General features: G+C 39.8%; 1 protein-coding gene across 1 annotated transcript in view; it reads right to left on the bottom strand.

Moving 5' to 3' along the window:
- CABP7 (calcium binding protein 7) overlaps positions 1-19,916 on the bottom strand; it is a 163,424-nt gene that overhangs the window by 35,276 nt on the left and 108,232 nt on the right. The window contains exon 2 of the mRNA XM_068271494.1: positions 2,224-2,367. Coding sequence (XP_068127595.1) covers positions 2,224-2,367 — 144 coding nt within the window. The remainder of the gene's footprint in view (positions 1-2,223; positions 2,368-19,916) is intronic.

Below are 19,916 nucleotides of genomic sequence, written 5' to 3'. Positions count from 1 at the left end.
GATGTCTTATTGGGGTTAAAGAGAACCTGAACGGAAAATTAAAAGTCAAAATAAACATACGCAGGTCATACTTACCTCCTGTGTAATCTACTCATCATTCTCTTTCTCCTCTCTTGCACCCTGTTTGTTCACTGTGATCAATGGAATTCTCTGTCCTCCATTTTGAAAATGGCCATTAGCCCATAACAGCTTCCTGGTCAGCATACTGTTAAACTGTAATATCGCCCACTTTAGCCATAGGGAAACATGGACATTACCTTGCACATTCAGTTGTAACTGACAGCAGCTGCTATATAACTGACAGCAACTGGTATATTTCTGTTCTGACAAAATATTGTCAGAACTGGAAGGAATCTCTGTAAGAAGAAAATTGAGATGAACTGACGACGAGGTAAGTATGTAATATTCAATTGCAGCTGCATCATGTGTCTATTTTAAATACATTTACTCAGTTCAGGTTTCCTTTAAAGAACCAACTATGACTGAAAACTGTAAATATTTAAAATACATTTGTACACATCCATATAGGATGTGCATCTGTCAGTAAATATTTTTTTTGCCTCTGTAGCTGTCACTTACAGTATTATGTACAAACAGCACACCATGAAGTGGGCAAAGTCCAGTAATTAGGCAGCACATCTGCAACCTCTGGTACGCCGTGCCCTGTATTTACCCGGGACACAAATCATGTTTTGTCAAGTTTTGATAATGTCACTTGGTTAAGCGACAGCTATTGAATTTCACCTTCGAAGAAACCTGCTGTCCAAGCTTTCGTTCAGATGTGTGTAGCATTGATTTTGACACACAATTATATTTTATGTGATCGGGGTTTCTATCTCCAAAGATGCGGGGCTTTGATGGGGGCAATTTTTTTAATCCTCACTTGCCAGCCTTTATATGGGTTGGTGGGAGAAAACCATGCTCTGGGAACTCTGTTTTGAAGGCTAGTAGTTGCCACCCATGACATACTATCAAAGCAGTTCCTATGGTAGAGTTAATTTGTGCCAAGAGGAGCTGCTCCACAGAGAAATCTCTGAGACACGAGTTTACCCTGTTGGAGACCAGGCTTGAGGAGAGGGGCTAACCTGCCTTAAGTGGGCTATGCACATAGCTCTTTGCAAGCATAGAAATTTAATGCTGAGATCTACATGGAGACATTAAAGTGCTGTGCCTTTACTGGCGTTTATTGCTGAGTATAGCTCCAAATACAGTAAAATGTTAATTATTCAGATCTGCTGGTGCTGTGCGCAGATGGTAAGTTGCGGGAGTTACTGGACAAGGGTTGTAGATATACTTCTAGGAGGGCGCTGTCTCTGGAGTCTATTCTTTTCCCAGTTTATACTGTATGTAGCTCACTCTGGGCAATCCAATTGGCTTTCCAGTACAGGTTTATATGCTTGCAGGTTCTCCACATGTGTCGTTACTATCATGTGCATGAGAGAAGCAGGGAGGATGTTTCTTTCTCTAATAGTAATGTCTTTCCTACTCATCATTGACTCTGGTACAGTTTTTGTGTACCACACTGGGGTCTAATTGCATACTGCTCCTTTTGGGCGGGTAATCCAACATCAAGAGGGAGGAGTCCCATATAAATAGATAGATAGATAGATAGATAGATAGATAGATAGATAGATAGATAGTTATTTGTACATATATATGTCACTCTGTCTGTATATGATGAGCAAGACTTCTGAAAGATGTCTGACACGTGTCAGCAACTGTACTTTACGAAATATAACATAATGAATAAAATTGCTTATTTTTTTACGATATTAATTTATAAATAGTTTAGTCAGTGTCTGTCCATTGTAAAATCTTTTCTCAACCTGATGTTTCCCTGATTTTCAGGTGACAACATCTTTACTGCTTTACTGCTATGTACTATATGTCCCTACAGTGCCTCTTTAAGATATGCATTGTCACTACAAGTTCACTAAGCACCGAATCATTGTTTTCCGTACTGGTTCATTAAGCTGCACATCATAATTCTCAATAAATATTTATCTGTTCCTAGTCAACTGTGGCGCTCTACAGATTATTTACAGCAGAAAAGGTTTAATGTCATCATTGGTCACACTGAAAATTCACACTGAATTCATTGAAGCATGCATGAAAAGTGTACACACGATGCTATGAACAGTAATCAGGTTATATAAAGAGAACAGGTGTATGCTTTGTAGTACGGTACTGTGGCCAGATGCAGCACAATGCTCCAGGCCTTACCATCCATATCCAGCCTCTGTATAATGACCTCCAGTTCCACCTCATTGGGCATGTACCCCAGAGACCTCATTGCTGTGCCCAGCTCCTGCTTGGAGATGAATCCATTTCCATCCCGATCAAACACCTTGAAGGCTTCTCGAATCTCTGTGTGGAGACAGACAAAGGAGATTAACCATCCCCAAGCCATTACATATGTGTTCATCCAAAAATCCACCATGCTAGAAAAGATCATCTATTTCTGTCCATGCTAAGGAAATAATGCCTATGCAATGGAACAAAACTTAAAGGGAATGTGTAGTGATTTTTGTTAGCATATTTATTTTAATCTTGCATTGTGTTTAGCACAAAAATAGATCTTAACAAATAAATGTATAATTATCATATGGGAGAGAAGCGCTTTACAAATGTTATGGGAACAGAAAAGTTTCACTGTGCTGCATTCAACAAGTTTCTGTCTTTATCAAAACCTAGTCTACAGACTGGAGGACAAACATTTAATGGATACCTTAATGCAAATTGAAATGAAAAAGGGGGGGGGGGGGCAGGCCAGGAGCACTACTTAGTTGTGAAGTCACTACGTAGTGCGCCTGCGCAGAGCGCTCCCGGCCGCGACCACACGAACAAAGGAACAAAGCATGTAGCAGGGCAGTGCCTGGGCAATCAGCCGCGACCATCCTGACCAGGAAGGAAGTTCGGGGGGTCGCTAGGCTGTACTGGAGGGGGGCGGAAAAGAACAGGGGGGAGCGGTGGGCATGAGGAGGGTCCACTAAACATGTCTGCTCCCCCCATTTTTAATTTTAATTTTGCAAGGTATCCTTTCAACCCAATTCAGGGCTGTTTCTAAGCATAGACATGCTAGGCAGGTGACTAGGGAGAACAGCTGCTTGAGGGGGCACAAAGGAGCTATTCTTAGCAGAATGTGCTTTATACAATTGTTATGCACAACTGCTAGGTCCATTAAAGGGAACCAGAGATGTTGGGGGAAATGTTTTATACATACCTGGGGCTTCCTCCAGCCCCATAAGCCTGGATCGCTCCCATGCCGCTGTCCTCCGCTGCCTGGATCCACTGGTACCGGGTCCCGTCATTTCCGGCGAGTCGGCCAGTCGGCCGGCGGACGCGGCCAATTGTCCACATCACAGGGGCTCCCTCCATATACCTACGCGTGCGGCTGCATACTGCGCAGCCGCATGCGTAAGGGTATGGAGGGAGCCCCTGTGCATGCGGACAATTGGTCGCGTCCGCCGGAAGTGACGAGGCCCGGTCCTGGCGATAAAGGAAGCGGAGGGTTGCGGCGTGGGAGCAACCCCTGCTTATGGGGCTGGAGGAAGCCCCAGGAATGTATAAAACCTTTTCCTATTTTTCCCTATCCTTCCTCTCTGGTTCCCTTTAACACGTGGATAGATGGCAATTTTAACAACAAAAAGAACACTACTGATTAACATAACACTGGTTTCCTGAATAGCATAGCAGAGTGGTTCCCAAACTTTTTGGGGTGAGGGCGCCTTGGTGACTTTGACATTTTTTCAAGGCACCCCTGGGCAAAAACAACTACCAAAATGCTGTTATAAGCTTTATTAGGCAGTCCCCCCCAAGTAGCTAGTGATGCTTATTAGGCATCATCCCTCCTCCAGGTAGTCATCCCCCCCTTAATTAGGTAGCATAGCCCCCCCCCCCATCCCCAAATAGCTAGTGGTGCTCATTAGGCAGCATTTCCCTCCTTTCAAGTAGCTAGTGATCCTTATTGTGCATCATCCCCCCTCCAAGTAGTCAGTGACCCCTCATTGAGCAGCAACCCCCTTCCAAGTAGTCACTGACCCACCCATTGTATATCAATGTGCGGTTGCATTGCCTGATGGCAATGCACAAAGGATGGGGATGAATGCCAAGGCACCCCTGGGAGGAGCTCGAGGTGCACCAGGGTGCCGCAGCACCCAGTTTGAGAACCCCTGGCACAGCAGTAAATGGCAGCCATCATTACTTAGCTAATTAAGCTGTAAATGTTTTGATTTGGTCTGTATTGATTGTTTCAATTCTTCTGGATTTCTGGGAGAATATTACAACCTGTAAAGACTTCACAAAAACAGTATAGTTTTATTTTATAAAGTGGCTACACCCCTCTCAACATTTAAGGAATATAGGACGGATTTGTTATGTGGGTTGAGTGAGTTTGAGCTACTGAGGTGTAGCCTGGTAATAATGCGTATATCCTTTATAGACTTGTTTTGAGAAACAATATTTTTGTATCCAACCTATCAAGTCATTGCTGTCTGCAAAGCCAAATAATATAGGCTACACGCTGCCTTGCCTCAGGCGCCAAAATGGACAGAAACAGCCCTGGCCCTATTGTACTCTACAGTAGAGATGGCCCGAACCGTTCGGCGGGCGAATCTCTCTGGGCCCATGTACTACTTCCGGGTCGCTATGACCCGGAGTAGTACACCTGCGCTGGCCCGGCGGTGCGCGTCCTAGATCGCGCTCCTGTTGCCGGACACTCTCTGCGCATGAGCGTGACGTCACTCATGACATCACGCACATACGCAGAAAGTGCCCGGCAACAGGAGCGAGATCTAGGACGAGCACTGCTGGGCCAGCGCAGGCGTACTACTCCGCGTCATAGCGACCCATAAGTAGTACAGGGCTCAGAGATGGTGAGATGTTCGCCGGCGAACGGTTTGGGAACCGTTCGCGCCATCTCTACTCTACAGTGCTTTTATAACCTTTCTACATAGCAATACTACACTATGCATACAAAAAATGTATTTTTACACAATAAAAATGTAAAACATCAGATTGACAGTTGAATCAGTAATTTCCAACAGGTCAGATCTGATTTCTGATCTTTTTTCTAATCGATTTTACAATTGCTTCTATACAAAATTGATCAGAAAATCGATCAGAAATCAAATCAGACCTGTCAGAAATTATCGATTCAACTGTCAATCTGATGGGAAATTGCATTGTGTGTACCAGGCATTACAGTTTTGTACAGAGAGAGGAATGGCAGCACATCTAAACCAAGCTGCACCTGTCTGACAGCATCTGCATAGAGCAGCAAGGCCTCTTAAAGACACAACTGTGCATGTTACAGCTGAGGCAGGTGCTACACAACTACACTAATGGAGGATGTTCGCTTCCAAAATAATTTGCATGCAAAGGATTCCGTACTAGACCCTTCCACCACAATGAGGTCATCCTATTGTAAAGGGACCCTAATCGCTATTTAAAAAACTGACATGCAAACATGAGTGTAAACCTGGGATCAGCTAGCCATTAAAATGGAAGGGAGGGGTGCAGCGTGGACCGCGCACACCCTTCCAGGTTTCTTACACAAGAGACATATTTTACCTATAAAGCTTCACAGTCACACCTGCAGTCAGATAGTAGTGCTAGTCGTTTGTAATCATTAACATTTTACTGATAAATAAAAAAAATTTGTACTAATATAAAAATCTATTTTTTAGTATTAAACCTCATACATAACAAGAAGAATAAATAAATAAATGACCCTTACAACTGGAATATAGCTGAAAACATAGGTTACTTGCATACCCAGGAATACAGAGCATTAATTACTTGAAATCAATCCCAAACCAATCTCAGATTTTCATATGCATGAGCATGAAGCAATCTGTTCAACATCCTTGTGGATATGTCATTCTATAACTAATTTAACGTTTTAATTCTGCCCTGCAATACAGACATGACCATTTCTTATGATAATGTGTATTAATTGTGAAAGAGTTTGCTTGCAAGAACAGTATATGTCATCTAGTTAGCGTTCTTACAAATATTTATCAATTGATTTGTTGTTTAGGATACCTTAAAGTGACTCTGTAACAAAAATTACAACGTTTTTTCTACCTTCCTACAAGTTCCTAAACCTATTCTAATGTGATCTGGCTTACTGCAGCTCTTTCTACTATAACCATCTCTGTAATAAATCAATGTATCTTTCCCCTGTCAGACTTGTCGGCCTGTCTCTGGAAGGCTGCCAAGTTCTTCAGTGTTGAACTGTTCCTCTATGCACACTCCAGTGTGTGTTTTATTTACATAAGCCAGCAGCTTCTCTGCTATCTTATCAGTGATAGAAGAGAGCTGGATAAAAATCCTCCTCTGGAGGCTGTGAAAGGAGCTGGTCTGTCACATACTGAGGAATTAACGACATAGGCAGAGCTGTCTGCAGGAAGCCTGTAATGTTCAGTGCATGAGAGAAGCTGGGGACACAAGGTAAACACACACAAGTGATCTCTTGAGAGAAGTAAGGCTGTATACAGCCTGCTTGTGTATGGATGTATTTTCTATGTGTGGACATGCTGTACATCAACCTACTTCCTGTTTTGGTGGCCATTTTGTTTGTTTATAAACAAACTTTTTAAAACAGTTTTTGACTACTTTTAATGCGGCGGGGAGCGGTGAAATTGTGTCAGAGGGTAATAGGAGATGTCCCCTAACGCACTGGTATGTTTACTTTTGTGCGATTTTAACAATACAGATTCTCTTTAAAGTAAAATCTTTTTTTTCCTCTCCAGCCTATACTGCACATTCACTTATTGTTCGGTAATACTTACTTTTATTGGAAAAGGAACATTTTAATTAAAGTGTCTGCATAGCTGCCTGCCTCTTAGGACTAGCAAGATCTCTTTACAGGGGTATGAAAAAGTATTTGACCTCACCCCAACCCTGATTTTTTTCCCCTATTTTCATTTATTTGATATATATTCATAAATCACTTAATTGCTTTTGATTTCCAAACAAATTTTGTGAATACAAGAGACAACCTAGAAAACACTTTACCATTTTTGAATATTGTTTTGATAATTAGCATGAAGAAGATTGCCAACATCCGTAACCCCCAAGTATAAATAGGAATTCTCACCTAAACTTGATACTCAGTTACCAGCAACAACAACTACCAAATGTTTCCAGAAAATCAGACTTTGACATCACTGTGGAGAAATTCTGGCCCGCTCATTACAATGAACAGTCTTGAACCTGAGGTGAAAATAAACTGATGACAATTGGATCTGTCCTCCTACTCCTCAAAATTACTTAGATATCTCATGGTTTTATTGTATGTATAAACATTTACTAAGCAAACTTATTGTTTTATAGTCTCTGCTCAATTGCAGTGTCTCAAGAGTCCCAGAGCTATTGGCCTTTTAATGTGTCCCTTTACAGTCAGAAGTCTAGTTATCTGCTTAGGAAAGTGTTTTATAGCTGTAATTTGTTATCGGTGAGCCGACTGAGTCCTGATTGGAGGAAAAACTGTCAGTTGCATAGCTGAATATTAACTCTTTCAGGCAGGGAAAACAGAAAAGGCGCATAGCATAGGTGTCTGTGTTCTTGCCACTGTATATACACATGTCTGTCCTGTCATGTCACATGTCATCTCGGGTACAACTGGCCATATACATCTGAAGTGGATTCTAGGCCACTCCTAAACTTTCATTTTGCATGTTTATCAGGCCTCAGATGTGGACATGCTGTTGTGCTGCAGATCAATGTAATGCTGTAGAAACAGGGCCGTTTTTCTCATGAAGCAAGGTGAAACATTTGCATCAGGTGCAGAGATTACAGGGGCAGCATGTTTGTACTGTGTTTACACTAACAGCATGCAATCAGAGTAGGAGGAGAAGCGAGAGGAGAGTGAGGTGAAGAGGTCATCATTGGGGATAAGCAGCTTGTTGTGCTGTGTGAGGAGTCTGAAAGTGAGTGAGGAGAAGGGAGGCAGGAGAGCAGCAGTGTTTCATTTGACTCGCACTGCAGAAGGGAGGAGGTGGCACTGCTGTCCTGAGGAGGAAGGGAGTGGCTGAGGGTGAGTTGTTTGTTTGTCACAGAATCACAGCCTGCGTGTTATTGTGTTGAGCTGCAGAATGTTATGTGAGGACTTTCAATGTAGCAGAGTAAATTGTCGGGTGCTGTGCGATCATTCCAAACCGCATCCTCACAAGTTTGCCTCAGGCAGCAAAAAGTCTAGAACTGGCCCTGTGTAGAACTGATTTTGAAATTCAGATCAGAGACTGATGACCGGCATTCTTCTTCAAAACTTTGTAGAAGAGAAATGAATTCATGCTTCCCTGTAATAGGGCAGGCTGCCTAGGTCCTGAAGCAGAAAATAATTTAAAGGAGTTCTTTCGCGAAAAAAGTAGGCAGTTAAAAAATGTGACAGATGACAGGTTTTGGGCCAGTCCATCTTTTTAAGGGGGATTCCCAGGGCTTTCTTTGTTTTCAACAGCATTTCCTGAACAACAGTTGTAAAATTTAACTGACATAATAGTGTGCAAGTGATTAGGGAGGCCGGCTGGTATCATGCTATTTTGGCAGTTAAACTGTTGTTCAGGAAATGCTGTTGAAAACAAAGAAAGCCCTGAGAATCCCCCTTAAAAAGATGGACTGGCCCAAAACCTGTCATCTGTCACATTTTTTAACTGCCTACTTTTTTCGCGAAAGAACCCCTTTAAGTATTATTATTTTCTATGGCAATACTTTTCCACAGAGTACATAGTCATGTCACAAACTGTCTCTTTGAGGAGCTCCCTAATGGTAGAATTATGAACAATGAGATTGAGCAGAGGAGCCTGCAGTTCCATAGCTGTAGGACTAGGTTCTTCTTTGATGTCCCAAATGAGTTTACTCTCTGTTCTAGAAGTCATTTCGCAAGAACAGACACTTTATTACAGCTTTATTACTTTTACATTTTTTTCCATTTGGATGGTTTTTATAGTGGTTTTCTGGAGTCCCAGTGCTTTAGAGATTCTTTTGTAACCTTTTAAGATCAAAACATTTTGAGGTATTTTAGGCAACTTTGTATTGATGGAAATATTGTATTTCAGTGATAATTAGATTTAACATGACTGGCAATATTTAAACTGGGTGAATTGTGTGTAATCGAACTCACTGACCTCGATTCATAAAGCATTATCGCATGTGGTAATGCAGAAAACAGCTGACTTTACCGAGCACTTAATGGGACTCCGAGCACCTCTCATGGGCATGCCTTTAAGACTCTGACCAGTACTGCAAAGTACTTAAAGATGCATACCTTTTTGTAGCTTGTACTCTCCTCTTTCACTTGATGCCTAGATCGCTACTCTACACCAAATAGTTTTCGTTCCATTTCAATTCAAAAATCGCAGCTGCCATCTTGGCTATGTTATAACTTCCGGGTCACCCCTGTCTTCTCTGTTAGAGAAGTGCATCACTGAATGAAGCAGGAAGAGGAAGTGACACGCATGGCCATTGCAAGAGGCTCCTCCAGAGGGCTCATAGCACGACTTTGTTGGAAGTCATCTGTCTTAAAGGCATGCCCATGAGAGGTGCTCGGAGTCCCTTTAAGAAAATGTCAATTCATAAAGGCTGTTACCGCATGAAAAACTGAAGTTACCGAGCAGTGAGGTAAATTATTGACTTGCGGTAAATACCTCAACGCATGTCAGTAAATGTCAATTCATTAAGACTACAACATGCGGTAAAGCCCCCAAATTTTACCAGTACCTCTGGTGTTGTATAATCAGTGCGAGACTGTGGGGAGCCAGCCATGACTCGCAGAAGAAGAGAGAGCTATGATTGACAGGAGCAGAGCCAATAGAAACAGCTCCTGTCTCCTGCTAGTCCTGCTGATCGGATTTTGATAGGTTGCTAGGTGGCCATACACTTATAGATTTGCAGCAGATTCAACTATCAGATTTCTGTCAGATGCCTTTCAGGTTGAATCTGACAGGAATCTATCTGATGTGTGCCACACACTAGGAACAGATTTCCAATAGATTTCAGAATGAAATCTATTGGAAATCTATCTAAATGCATTATTGGAACATTAGATCGAATGCATCTCTATGGACCATCGATCTGCTGGCAGCAGCAGATTGACCTAGATCTTCCATCCTGTCAGATAGGTCAAATCTATCGAAATCGATCTAAATCGGTCACAAATCGATTGATCAATAGATTTGAAACAATCGATTTCTGATCAATCAATTCTATAGAATCGATCGATCAATCGATGGCTGAAATCGACCAGTGTATGGGCCCCTTAAGGCTACTCGGGAGGGACAAGCTTTTCTACCCCCCCAGGCAGCAAGTAGAGAAATCTGAACAAAAGAGGCTTCGCCTGCGGTCATTCGTCAGTTTAAATAAAAAAAATTATACATACCTGGGGCTTCCTCCAGCCCCATATGCACGGATTGCTTTCACGCCACTGTCCTCCGCTGCCCGCAGCTACAAGAACCGAGTCCCGTCACTGATGTCATCAGAGCCAGCGTACGCAGGAGAAGCGGCCCTCTACAGATCTCAAACAGTGCACTTCTCTTAAGCTAGACTGGCTCCGACTGACAGCAGTGACAGGACTCGGTTAACATAGCTGCGGGCAGCGGAGGACGGCGGCGTGGGAGCGACTGGAGCGGATGGGGCTGGAGGGCTGGAGGAAGCCCAAGGTATGTATAATTTTTTAAATCTCTGCTACACTTTAACCCCTTAGGTTGCTGTTTGAAGATGCAGAGGAGCAGGTGGGGAAATCACCTAAGCATGCCATGTGTAATGTGTTCTGGAAGTTCTTCTAAGCTGTGACAGTTAGATAAAATGTTAAGAAAGACTAATAGATTCACAGTGAGCAGAGGCAGTATAACAAACATGTACATTCTAAAGGGATGTTGTGATGCCTCTTACTATTGTAATGCCTTCACTGCACAGAACAGCTTGTAACAACACAGAGACACTCCACACTGCTCTGTTGTTACCAAACCAGTTTTTGTCTATTGAAGCTGGTAAATTACCGAACTACTACTGCACCTGTGAACATTTTTATGAATTAGCACACAAAAGTCTAAAATACCAAATGTGGTATTTTACAGTCCAGATTTTTTTTTATCGCACAGCCTTTTATGAATCAAGGCCAATATCATTGGAGTTTGAGTCTTTGGATTAATGTATGTTTAAAGGGGTAATTACTTTTTCTTTATGTGGTTGATGTGGGCATTGATGAAGAAAAACTTCATTGAATCAACAGATCATAACAAAACTGTATATTTTGTTTACGCAGGTTGTCTTTTTTGTATACTAAATTTAAGCAAAAACAGAAAAAATTAGAAAGTGGACAATAATGTTTTTGACAACATGTGACCATACAGTCAGGCATACTGTTCAATGAAAGTATGCTTCGCTGCCACTGTAAATGCAAGTGTTACCCTGCAAACGCACTGCATGCAGTGGGTTATCCCGATAGAACTGCCGCATTGCACTGCAATCAATTTGCTAGCCCAAGAGGAACACCATTGCATCACAACGTGATGCAATGATATTGTGTTACATTTGTCACTGTAATTACTATGTCTACCAATTCTGTATTTTGTACCAGTGTCTATATGTCACAGTTAGTGACCTGTCCGGATGCGGCAGCTAGTACACACTGACGCCAGAAGATGTCCTAGTGCAGTTAGCCGGCACCCCAGGCATAGTATCTGTTTTGCGCATAATTTCTGATTACGAGCATAATAATGTGTTACGCATCTGCCTGTTTTACACTGTTTTACACTTAGCACGTTAAGCAATACACAGTTCACGCCAAACGGCCTATATAAGCCTTGAGAGTGCAACTTCCTAATGCTGTAGTATTGCACCTGATAGTGAGTATGTGCTTCTGTGACTTGACTTCTGCCCGTTTGATATTCTGGATGTTGACCCTGGCCTGCCTGACCACCCGATCCGCTGCCAACTTCTGCTGAGTCCGAGTTCTTGATTTGTTGCTGACCTTTTCCTGTCTAAGAACCTGCTTTGCTGCAAAACCCTTGCCTTTCCAAGTACCCAATCTATTTCTGATCTCAGCCTGTCTGAAGACCAACCTTGTTCCTGAATCCCTGATTACTCACGTTCGTTCGTTAAGTCATTGTAGTAAAAAACTCAACCCGTGGAAGCACCGTGTTACCAAACTAGGTCGTCATGCCACCAGCTCTGCAAGTGCTCCTGTACCTAGCTCATTGGAGATACCTGTTCCTCAGCTCATCGGTCTTCGGCTACCAAGGTACTTAACACTATATTTGATGTATACCATTGTCTGTATTATTATGTACCCACATTTGTCTTTTACGTTGTACAGTGCCACGGAATACGTTAGCCAGGGTCGGACTGGGACACTAAGGGCCCACCAAGGAAGTTTCAGCCTGGGCCCCCCCCCCCCCCCGATCCCCTCCTCCTCGCCACCCCCCTCCCCCCCCCCCCCATTTTGGGCTCACATACACATGTACTCTAGAAATTTTGCATGAGTTTATGGTAGGGAAAAGATTGTGAGCACTTCTGAGGACAGTCTCCAATAGGGATATGGCCACATGCGGCGCGCGCAGCGCGCCGCAGCGAAAGTAAATGGGTGTCACCACGCACTGGAACATCGGCGTGGTCACGATGAGTCATGGGCAGACTTAAAAAAAAAAAAAAACACAACATAAGTAGCGGTGTTATTCACAGAGATTAGGTCCGACCAGATACATTTTAGATAAAATATTCAAGTAGTTACATGCCTCATGATAATTCATCAAGTAGTCAAATCGCAGCAGATTTTCCGACAAAATGCAATCAGGTTGGCGGCTGTAATAAGTAGTTTTGATGTTTTAACCTCTGAACAATCTAAATATACGATGATTGGAGCTTTCTGCATGGCAAGGGCCCTGCCATGTTAGAGGGAATAATTATCTATATTGGATGTGACGCGATTGAGATATCAAAGCTATAGATAAATTATATATGTGATATTGATAAGACTGATTGAAAAGAAATCTTCTATTATCTAGCATAGGCGTACAAGGCTGGGTTGGTAATAGGACAGCCTTCCCCCATAAAGGTAATTGGAGCATGTGTTTCTCATCATTGGGGGCAGGGAACGCATTCTTCAAGGCATAGTAGTACAATGAAGCTGTTAGAATACTGGTTTCAACCAGTTTGACCATGTGCTTTGGGATAAAGGAACAGTTAAGTGAAATAGCTAGGTATGGAAGTCAGCAAATAGAGACTACAGCATTGTTTGAACAAACCAATCATAGATAGCATTGGGACACACTGTGGGGCCAGCCCATTTCTTTATGTAAGGAGTTTTAGGCGGGAGTGGGTCATTCTGCCATTTTCTCTTCACAGACACACACATACTTTCATACATACAGACATACAATCAATTTGTTCATTTTTTTGTAATCATTTGTAACGTAACTAAGATTTGTACCTTTATTGATTTATATTTTTGAATATTCATGGAAAATCAATAATGTTAAATAAACAACCACATCCTTTTAAATGAGTTACTCTGGTCTCTGAAAGACTTTGTGTTCAAGTTACAAATCCCTCATTTTAACATTTAACAATTGGCGAGCCAACCAGTCGTAAATGTTTCATGAAGAATTAACTCAGCCATAGATCACAAGCTCGTTTCAAAACGGGGGAATGAGAAAGGAAGCTGGGTATTTTTGAAACTATTTTTTGCGATTGAGCCTGAAGCAAGGGAGGAGACCAGACCAGAAGCGAATGGACCTCCAGAAGATCTGTGGGTGATACCAGAAGTCTGTTTGCATAAGGTGACTATGTTTTATTTCCTGTTGAATTGGTTAAAAGTTTTAAGAGTCAGATTGCGTTGTCCGAAGTTGTTAAAGAAATAAAGAATATTTGTTAGTTAGTTAGGGAAATAGTTACTTAAAGGTTGCTAAAATGAATAGCAGGCAAAAGGAATGTTCTTCTCATTCCTATGTAAAATGCCTTAGTGGTAGCAGACAGGATGCAGACTTCCTTAATGATGTTTATTTAAAGAGGCAAATATTTTTGTCTACAAAGCTGCAAGCTAAATTTGGGAAGAAATGGTTTAAATTGAAGCTTTTGATAGTGTAATTGGATCATAGAAGCAAAACTTACCATAATGGCTTCTATAAGTAAGATAAGGGTTTTGGTATTTATGCTAATTGGCCACTTGTGTAAAAGAAAATGTGTAAACCATGAATAAGTGCCTGAAAGCCAGGAAAAATAAAAATGTTTCTGGGTATTCAAAAGTGTGGTTACCAAAATGACATTTTCTTTGCAGCAGCAGTAGTATCATATAACAGCTAGTCTAGTAGGAGTGTAAAATCATTGCAGATGTCACATAAAAGTATTTGTATTGCAAGCTATATATGTTATGAAAATTTCATTCAAGTTTCAGAGTTGTTGTCCTATTTTTTCGGTTTGAGTTTTGAGAAAGAGTATAAAATATAGTCATTAATATAATAATTGATATTAAAAAAAAAATTTAATTAATTAAAATGAGCTTGTTATAATGTTGCATAGGAGAATTAATCACCATAGTTTGATGATAGACATATCTGTTCCGGTATTAGTGGATTGATGAGGATATTGTGATAAGGGTCAGCATTCATAAGTAAGATGTGATTGCTTGTGTCCATAGATGACAGATATATATTTCGACAATCGATTTACACAAAAGTTGATAAAATAAGTTTTTTTAAGTTATAGGTTTAGTCAGGAGGTTATTCTTAGTGAGTTTATTGTGAAATAAAGAGATTTGAATTAATTTTGATTAAAATAAAGCTGAATTGTTGCAAATAATGATTGCATCAATTACATAAGAATTTGATCTGTAAGGTATAAATAAATTTGGTAGGTCATGACTATAGTTATTACTTTTAGATGATTTTGACACTTTATAAGGTAAAGGTATTTTAAAAGACAATATGTGTGTTCAGTCTAATGTGAATGATGATTGGAAATATGATCAGGATATATATGTGCTGAATGCTCAGTCCCATAAGTGATTTGTCATGAATAAGTATATCTTTATACTTATATATGCATTATTTTTGTAAAGATCTGTTTTTCTTTACCGGAGGAGAAATGGGAATTTATAAAAATATAATTGATGAATGGTGACAGGTGGTTTCATATCTTTTCCGGTCAGAGGTGTGAAATCAGTTGTGCCAGTTCAAATTATTGGTTTACAAGGGACTTGGTGTTGGTGTATCAAATATCTGAAATAAGATTGTATATTTTGGTCATTGCTGTAGATTATTAATACAGTAATGTATGCACTGATATTTTAGACTGTACACAATATATTCAAATTCAAGGAAATTTAAAAATTAAACGTTTAAAGGACAACAGGTTAAAGCAGAACTCTGATAAAAGTTATTGGTTGTGAATTCTATATGTGTTTATGTGATAATATTTTTTTTATTCCCCTTTTATGATTTGGTGTACACATGTATTCTATCTCCTTAATTATTAAATTTTGTTTCCTGGGAAGTATGTGAAGAGAATCAGAGATGGTGGTGATTTCCTTCCTTTCTGTAAATTGATGAAAATTGAGGTACAATATTGAATGGGATATTGGTTTTAAAAGTAATTCGAGTATCAGTTGTTTATAGAAAAGTGGATTTCATGTTTCTTTGAGTTTATTTTGGATACTAGCAATTGGTTACATCAGTTGCAATGTATTTTAGTAAGATGAGGTCATTTTAAAGTAAAAATTAAAGAAAGGTTTCTAGTTAAGTTTTAGTGACATAGAAATGTTTCAGCAGAAGCTGTTTAGGAAATGCTTTCCTCTGTTTGTATGAGAAACAGTGGCATCTATGTTAAGCGAGAGTAGGGTTAATTAAGAACAGCTGGAGTCCTGTAATCTGAAGCCATTAGCTGTCACTCAAACTGCATGAGTAAAAATACGTCAGAAGTTGTTATAAATAATGTATTGATCATTTTTGAGATATCATTGTGAAAGAAATGTAAGGGTATCATTTAGTTACTTGCAACTTGCATACACACACAGCAGGTATACTAATAATGACATATACACATGAGATTAGCATGTTATATAAACGCACACACACATATTAACATGCTGTTACACATTTACATAAGAGAATATAACTTTGTTGTCCTCACAATAAGTTGTGTAGGGTATTTTTTAGATGACATTGTGTTTTTTTTTATTTTATTGGGCTTTATCTCAGGTTTGTCTAAGGTTATGTTTATTAGATAAACGAGATTTATTAAAGTTCATGGTTTGTGTCCTCATCAAAGGATTGCAATTTAGACAATGTCATATGAGTTTGTTTGTTCAAAGGGGGAACAAAAGTTTAAAGTTATTTTCTTGAAATAAGATCATTGATACCATATTTTTCTAATTATAGATGTATCTCTAAAGATTGATTGACTAAAAGGTCATATGCAGAAATGGCGAAAATTACAAGGCTTTCACATGCTAACGAGCCTATTGAGAGGAGATTCCATGCTTCCATTGATAAAGGAATGAACAGAAGTGCTTGAAGACATGAAGAGTTTTTTTTTCTTTTCCCTCCCCACTTTTCATGAACTGAACTGAGAATCTAATCTCTTTACACACATATAATTTTTAATTGGACACACATGAAAAAGACATTTTTGGTGTTTTGAGTTTAATTGTTTGTTTTATTTGTTACAGAACAGAATTAGATTTTATGTGATATTTTCATAAAGTAATGAAAAGTTTAGGGAAAAATATTGGTAAGAATAGAAAAGGTTTTTAAGGAAAGTTTTTTTTTTTATCCAATAGCTTATAGATCCTTTCAGTTTTAAAAAAAAAAATAAGGTAAATTTTTGATTAATGTTTGAAAATTGATATTTTTGATAGAAAGGGGTTTCCATAATATATCTGGTATGCAAAGTTATTTTGAGAGTTTGATCAAAATATTAGAAAAGGAATTTTAGATGGTGCAAAGATCATTGATATAATTAATGGGTTGTATTAAGAAACTTCGAAATCTGATTTAAAGATAATAAGGCTTGTCAGAAAGCAAAAGGCTTGTCAGAAAGCAAAGGGCTAGTTAGATAGCATAATAAACTGTTAATGTAAATCAGATGATGAGAAGGTATCATTATACACATTGCATCAGTATTATGTCCTTAAATGACACATTTTTATGATTTAATATTTTTGATTTTGATTAATAATGGAAACCATATTTGATTAGGATATGTTTGAAACTTCAAACTGCACATATTTTATAGATATTTCCAAACAGTAATACAAACTTTTTAAGGAGGTATGACATAATTGAAGAATACAGGTATACATTAATTCATATTGATTTGGGATGGATAAGTGATATGAATTCCACCAAGATGAATGAATAATATTTTAATGATATTAGTAGTTGTAAGGCAATACATCTGATTATTATGTAACATTATTAGGTAATCCAGTTAATTATATACATTATTATGATTGTTTTTATAAACAGGGTTTTATGATCATTTTAAAATGGAAGAAAAAGTAATGAAATTCAAAGTTTAGATTTGTCATCATGCTTGCATGTTTAGTTTAAGGGTATTAGTTTAATTTTAAGAAGAATCTACCGTTTTTGTCAAAGGTAAAATTCCCTATACAACAGGATGTGAAAGGGTTAACACACACTGTTTCAATTACACATGAGAGTACAGAAGAAGTTGCTGTTAAAGTTAAGTCTAGCAAGGAAGAGGTTAAGGGTTTTTTTTTTTTTTTTCCTCTGAGTTCGTACACAAGGGATGTATGAAGAGCATATACATGCAATTAGTTTAAATAAAAGTTATTAATTTGTCTAAAAATTTAGAGGTAGCAAAATTTGAAGGTAATTATTAATGAAAGGTGACAGAATATGATTGTTAAATTTTTGATAATGATTAAAATATATAAAAGGTATTTATAGAAGTGAAAGTAATTTTAATATATGATTTTACTTCTATAAAGGGGGAAATGTAATAAGTAGTTTTGATGTTTTAACCTCTGAACAATCTAAATATACGATGATTGGAGCTTTCTGCATGGCAAGGGCCCTGCCATGTTAGAGGGAATAATTATCTATATTGGATGTGACGCGATTGAGATATCAAAGCTATAGATAAATTATATATGTGATATTGATAAGACTGATTGAAAAGAAATCTTCTATTATCTAGCATAGGCGTACAAGGCTGGGTTGGTAATAGGACAGCCTTCCCCCATAAAGGTAATTGGAGCATGTGTTTCTCATCATTGGGGGCAGGGAACGCATTCTTCAAGGCATAGTAGTACAATGAAGCTGTTAGAATACTGGTTTCAACCAGTTTGACCATGTGCTTTGGGATAAAGGAACAGTTAAGTGAAATAGCTAGGTATGGAAGTCAGCAAATAGAGACTACAGCATTGTTTGAACAAACCAATCATAGATAGCATTGGGACACACTGTGGGGCCAGCCCATTTCTTTATGTAAGGAGTTTTAGGCGGGAGTGGGTCATTCTGCCATTTTCTCTTCACAGACACACACATACTTTCATACATACAGACATACAATCAATTTGTTCATTTTTTTGTAATCATTTGTAACGTAACTAAGATTTGTACCTTTATTGATTTATATTTTTGAATATTCATGGAAAATCAATAATGTTAAATAAACAACCACATCCTTTTAAATGAGTTACTCTGGTCTCTGAAAGACTTTGTGTTCAAGTTACAAATCCCTCATTTTAACATTTAACAGCGGCTGATACCCCCACAAAATGCAATCAGATTGGCGGCAGATACCCCCCAAAATGCAATCAGATTGGCGGCAGATACCCCCCAAAATGCAATCAGGTTGGTGCCAGATACCCCCCCCCCCCCAAAAGTGGGCAGCAGTGACCAGAAAATCGTAATGTGGGCAGCAGACACCTGAAAATCGCAATGTGGGCAGCAGTGACCAGAAAATCGTACTGTGGGCAGCAGACACCAGAAAATCGTAATGTGGGCAGCAGACACCTGAAAATCGCAATGTGGGCAGCAGTCACCAGAAAAGCGTAATGTGGGCAGCAGACACCTGAAAATCGTAATGTGGGCAGCAGACACCAGAAAATCGCAATGTAGGCAGCAGTGACCAGAAAATCGCAATGTGGGCAGCAGTCACCAGAAAATCATAATGTGGGCAGCAGACACCTGAAAATCGTAATGTGGGCAGCAGACACCTGAAAATCGTAATGTGGGCAGCAGACACCAGAAAATCGTAATGTGGGCAGCAGACACCTGAAAATCGCAATGTGGGCAGCAGTCACCAGAAAAGCGTAATGTGGGCAGCAGACACCTGAAAATCGTAATGTGGGCAGCAGACACCTGAAAATCGCAATGTAGGCAGCAGTGACCAGAAAATCGCAATGTGGGCAGCAGTCACCAGAAAATCATAATGTGGGCAGCAGACACCTGAAAATCGTAATGTGGGCAGCAGACACCAGAAAATCGTAATGTGGGCAGCAGACACCTGAAAATCGCAATGTGGGCAGCAGTCACCAGAAAAGCGTAATGTGGGCAGCAGACACCTGAAAATCGTAATGTGGGCAGCAGACACCAGAAAATCGCAATGTAGGCAGCAGTGACCAGAAAATCGTAATGTGAGCAGCAGACACCAGAAAATCGTAATGTGGGCAGCAGACACCTGAAAATCGTAATGTGGGCAGCAGTCACCTGAAAATCGTAATGTGGGCAGCAGACACCTGAAAATCGTAATGTGAGCAGCAGACACCTGAAAATCGTAATGTGGGCAGCAGACACCTGAAAATCGTAATGTGGGCAGCAGACACCTGAAAATCGTAATGTGGGCAGCAGTCACCAGAAAATCGTAATGTGGGCAGCAGTGACCAGAAACCCCCCTCCCTCACCTAGGGGCCCCCCCTCCAGAATTGCAGCCAGCGGCAAATAATCACTTAC

This window comes from Hyperolius riggenbachi, chromosome 1 (assembly GCF_040937935.1).
Source record: "Hyperolius riggenbachi isolate aHypRig1 chromosome 1, aHypRig1.pri, whole genome shotgun sequence".
Lineage (NCBI taxonomy): Eukaryota > Metazoa > Chordata > Amphibia > Anura > Hyperoliidae > Hyperolius > Hyperolius riggenbachi.
This window is presented reverse-complemented; position numbering and strand designations above follow the sequence as displayed.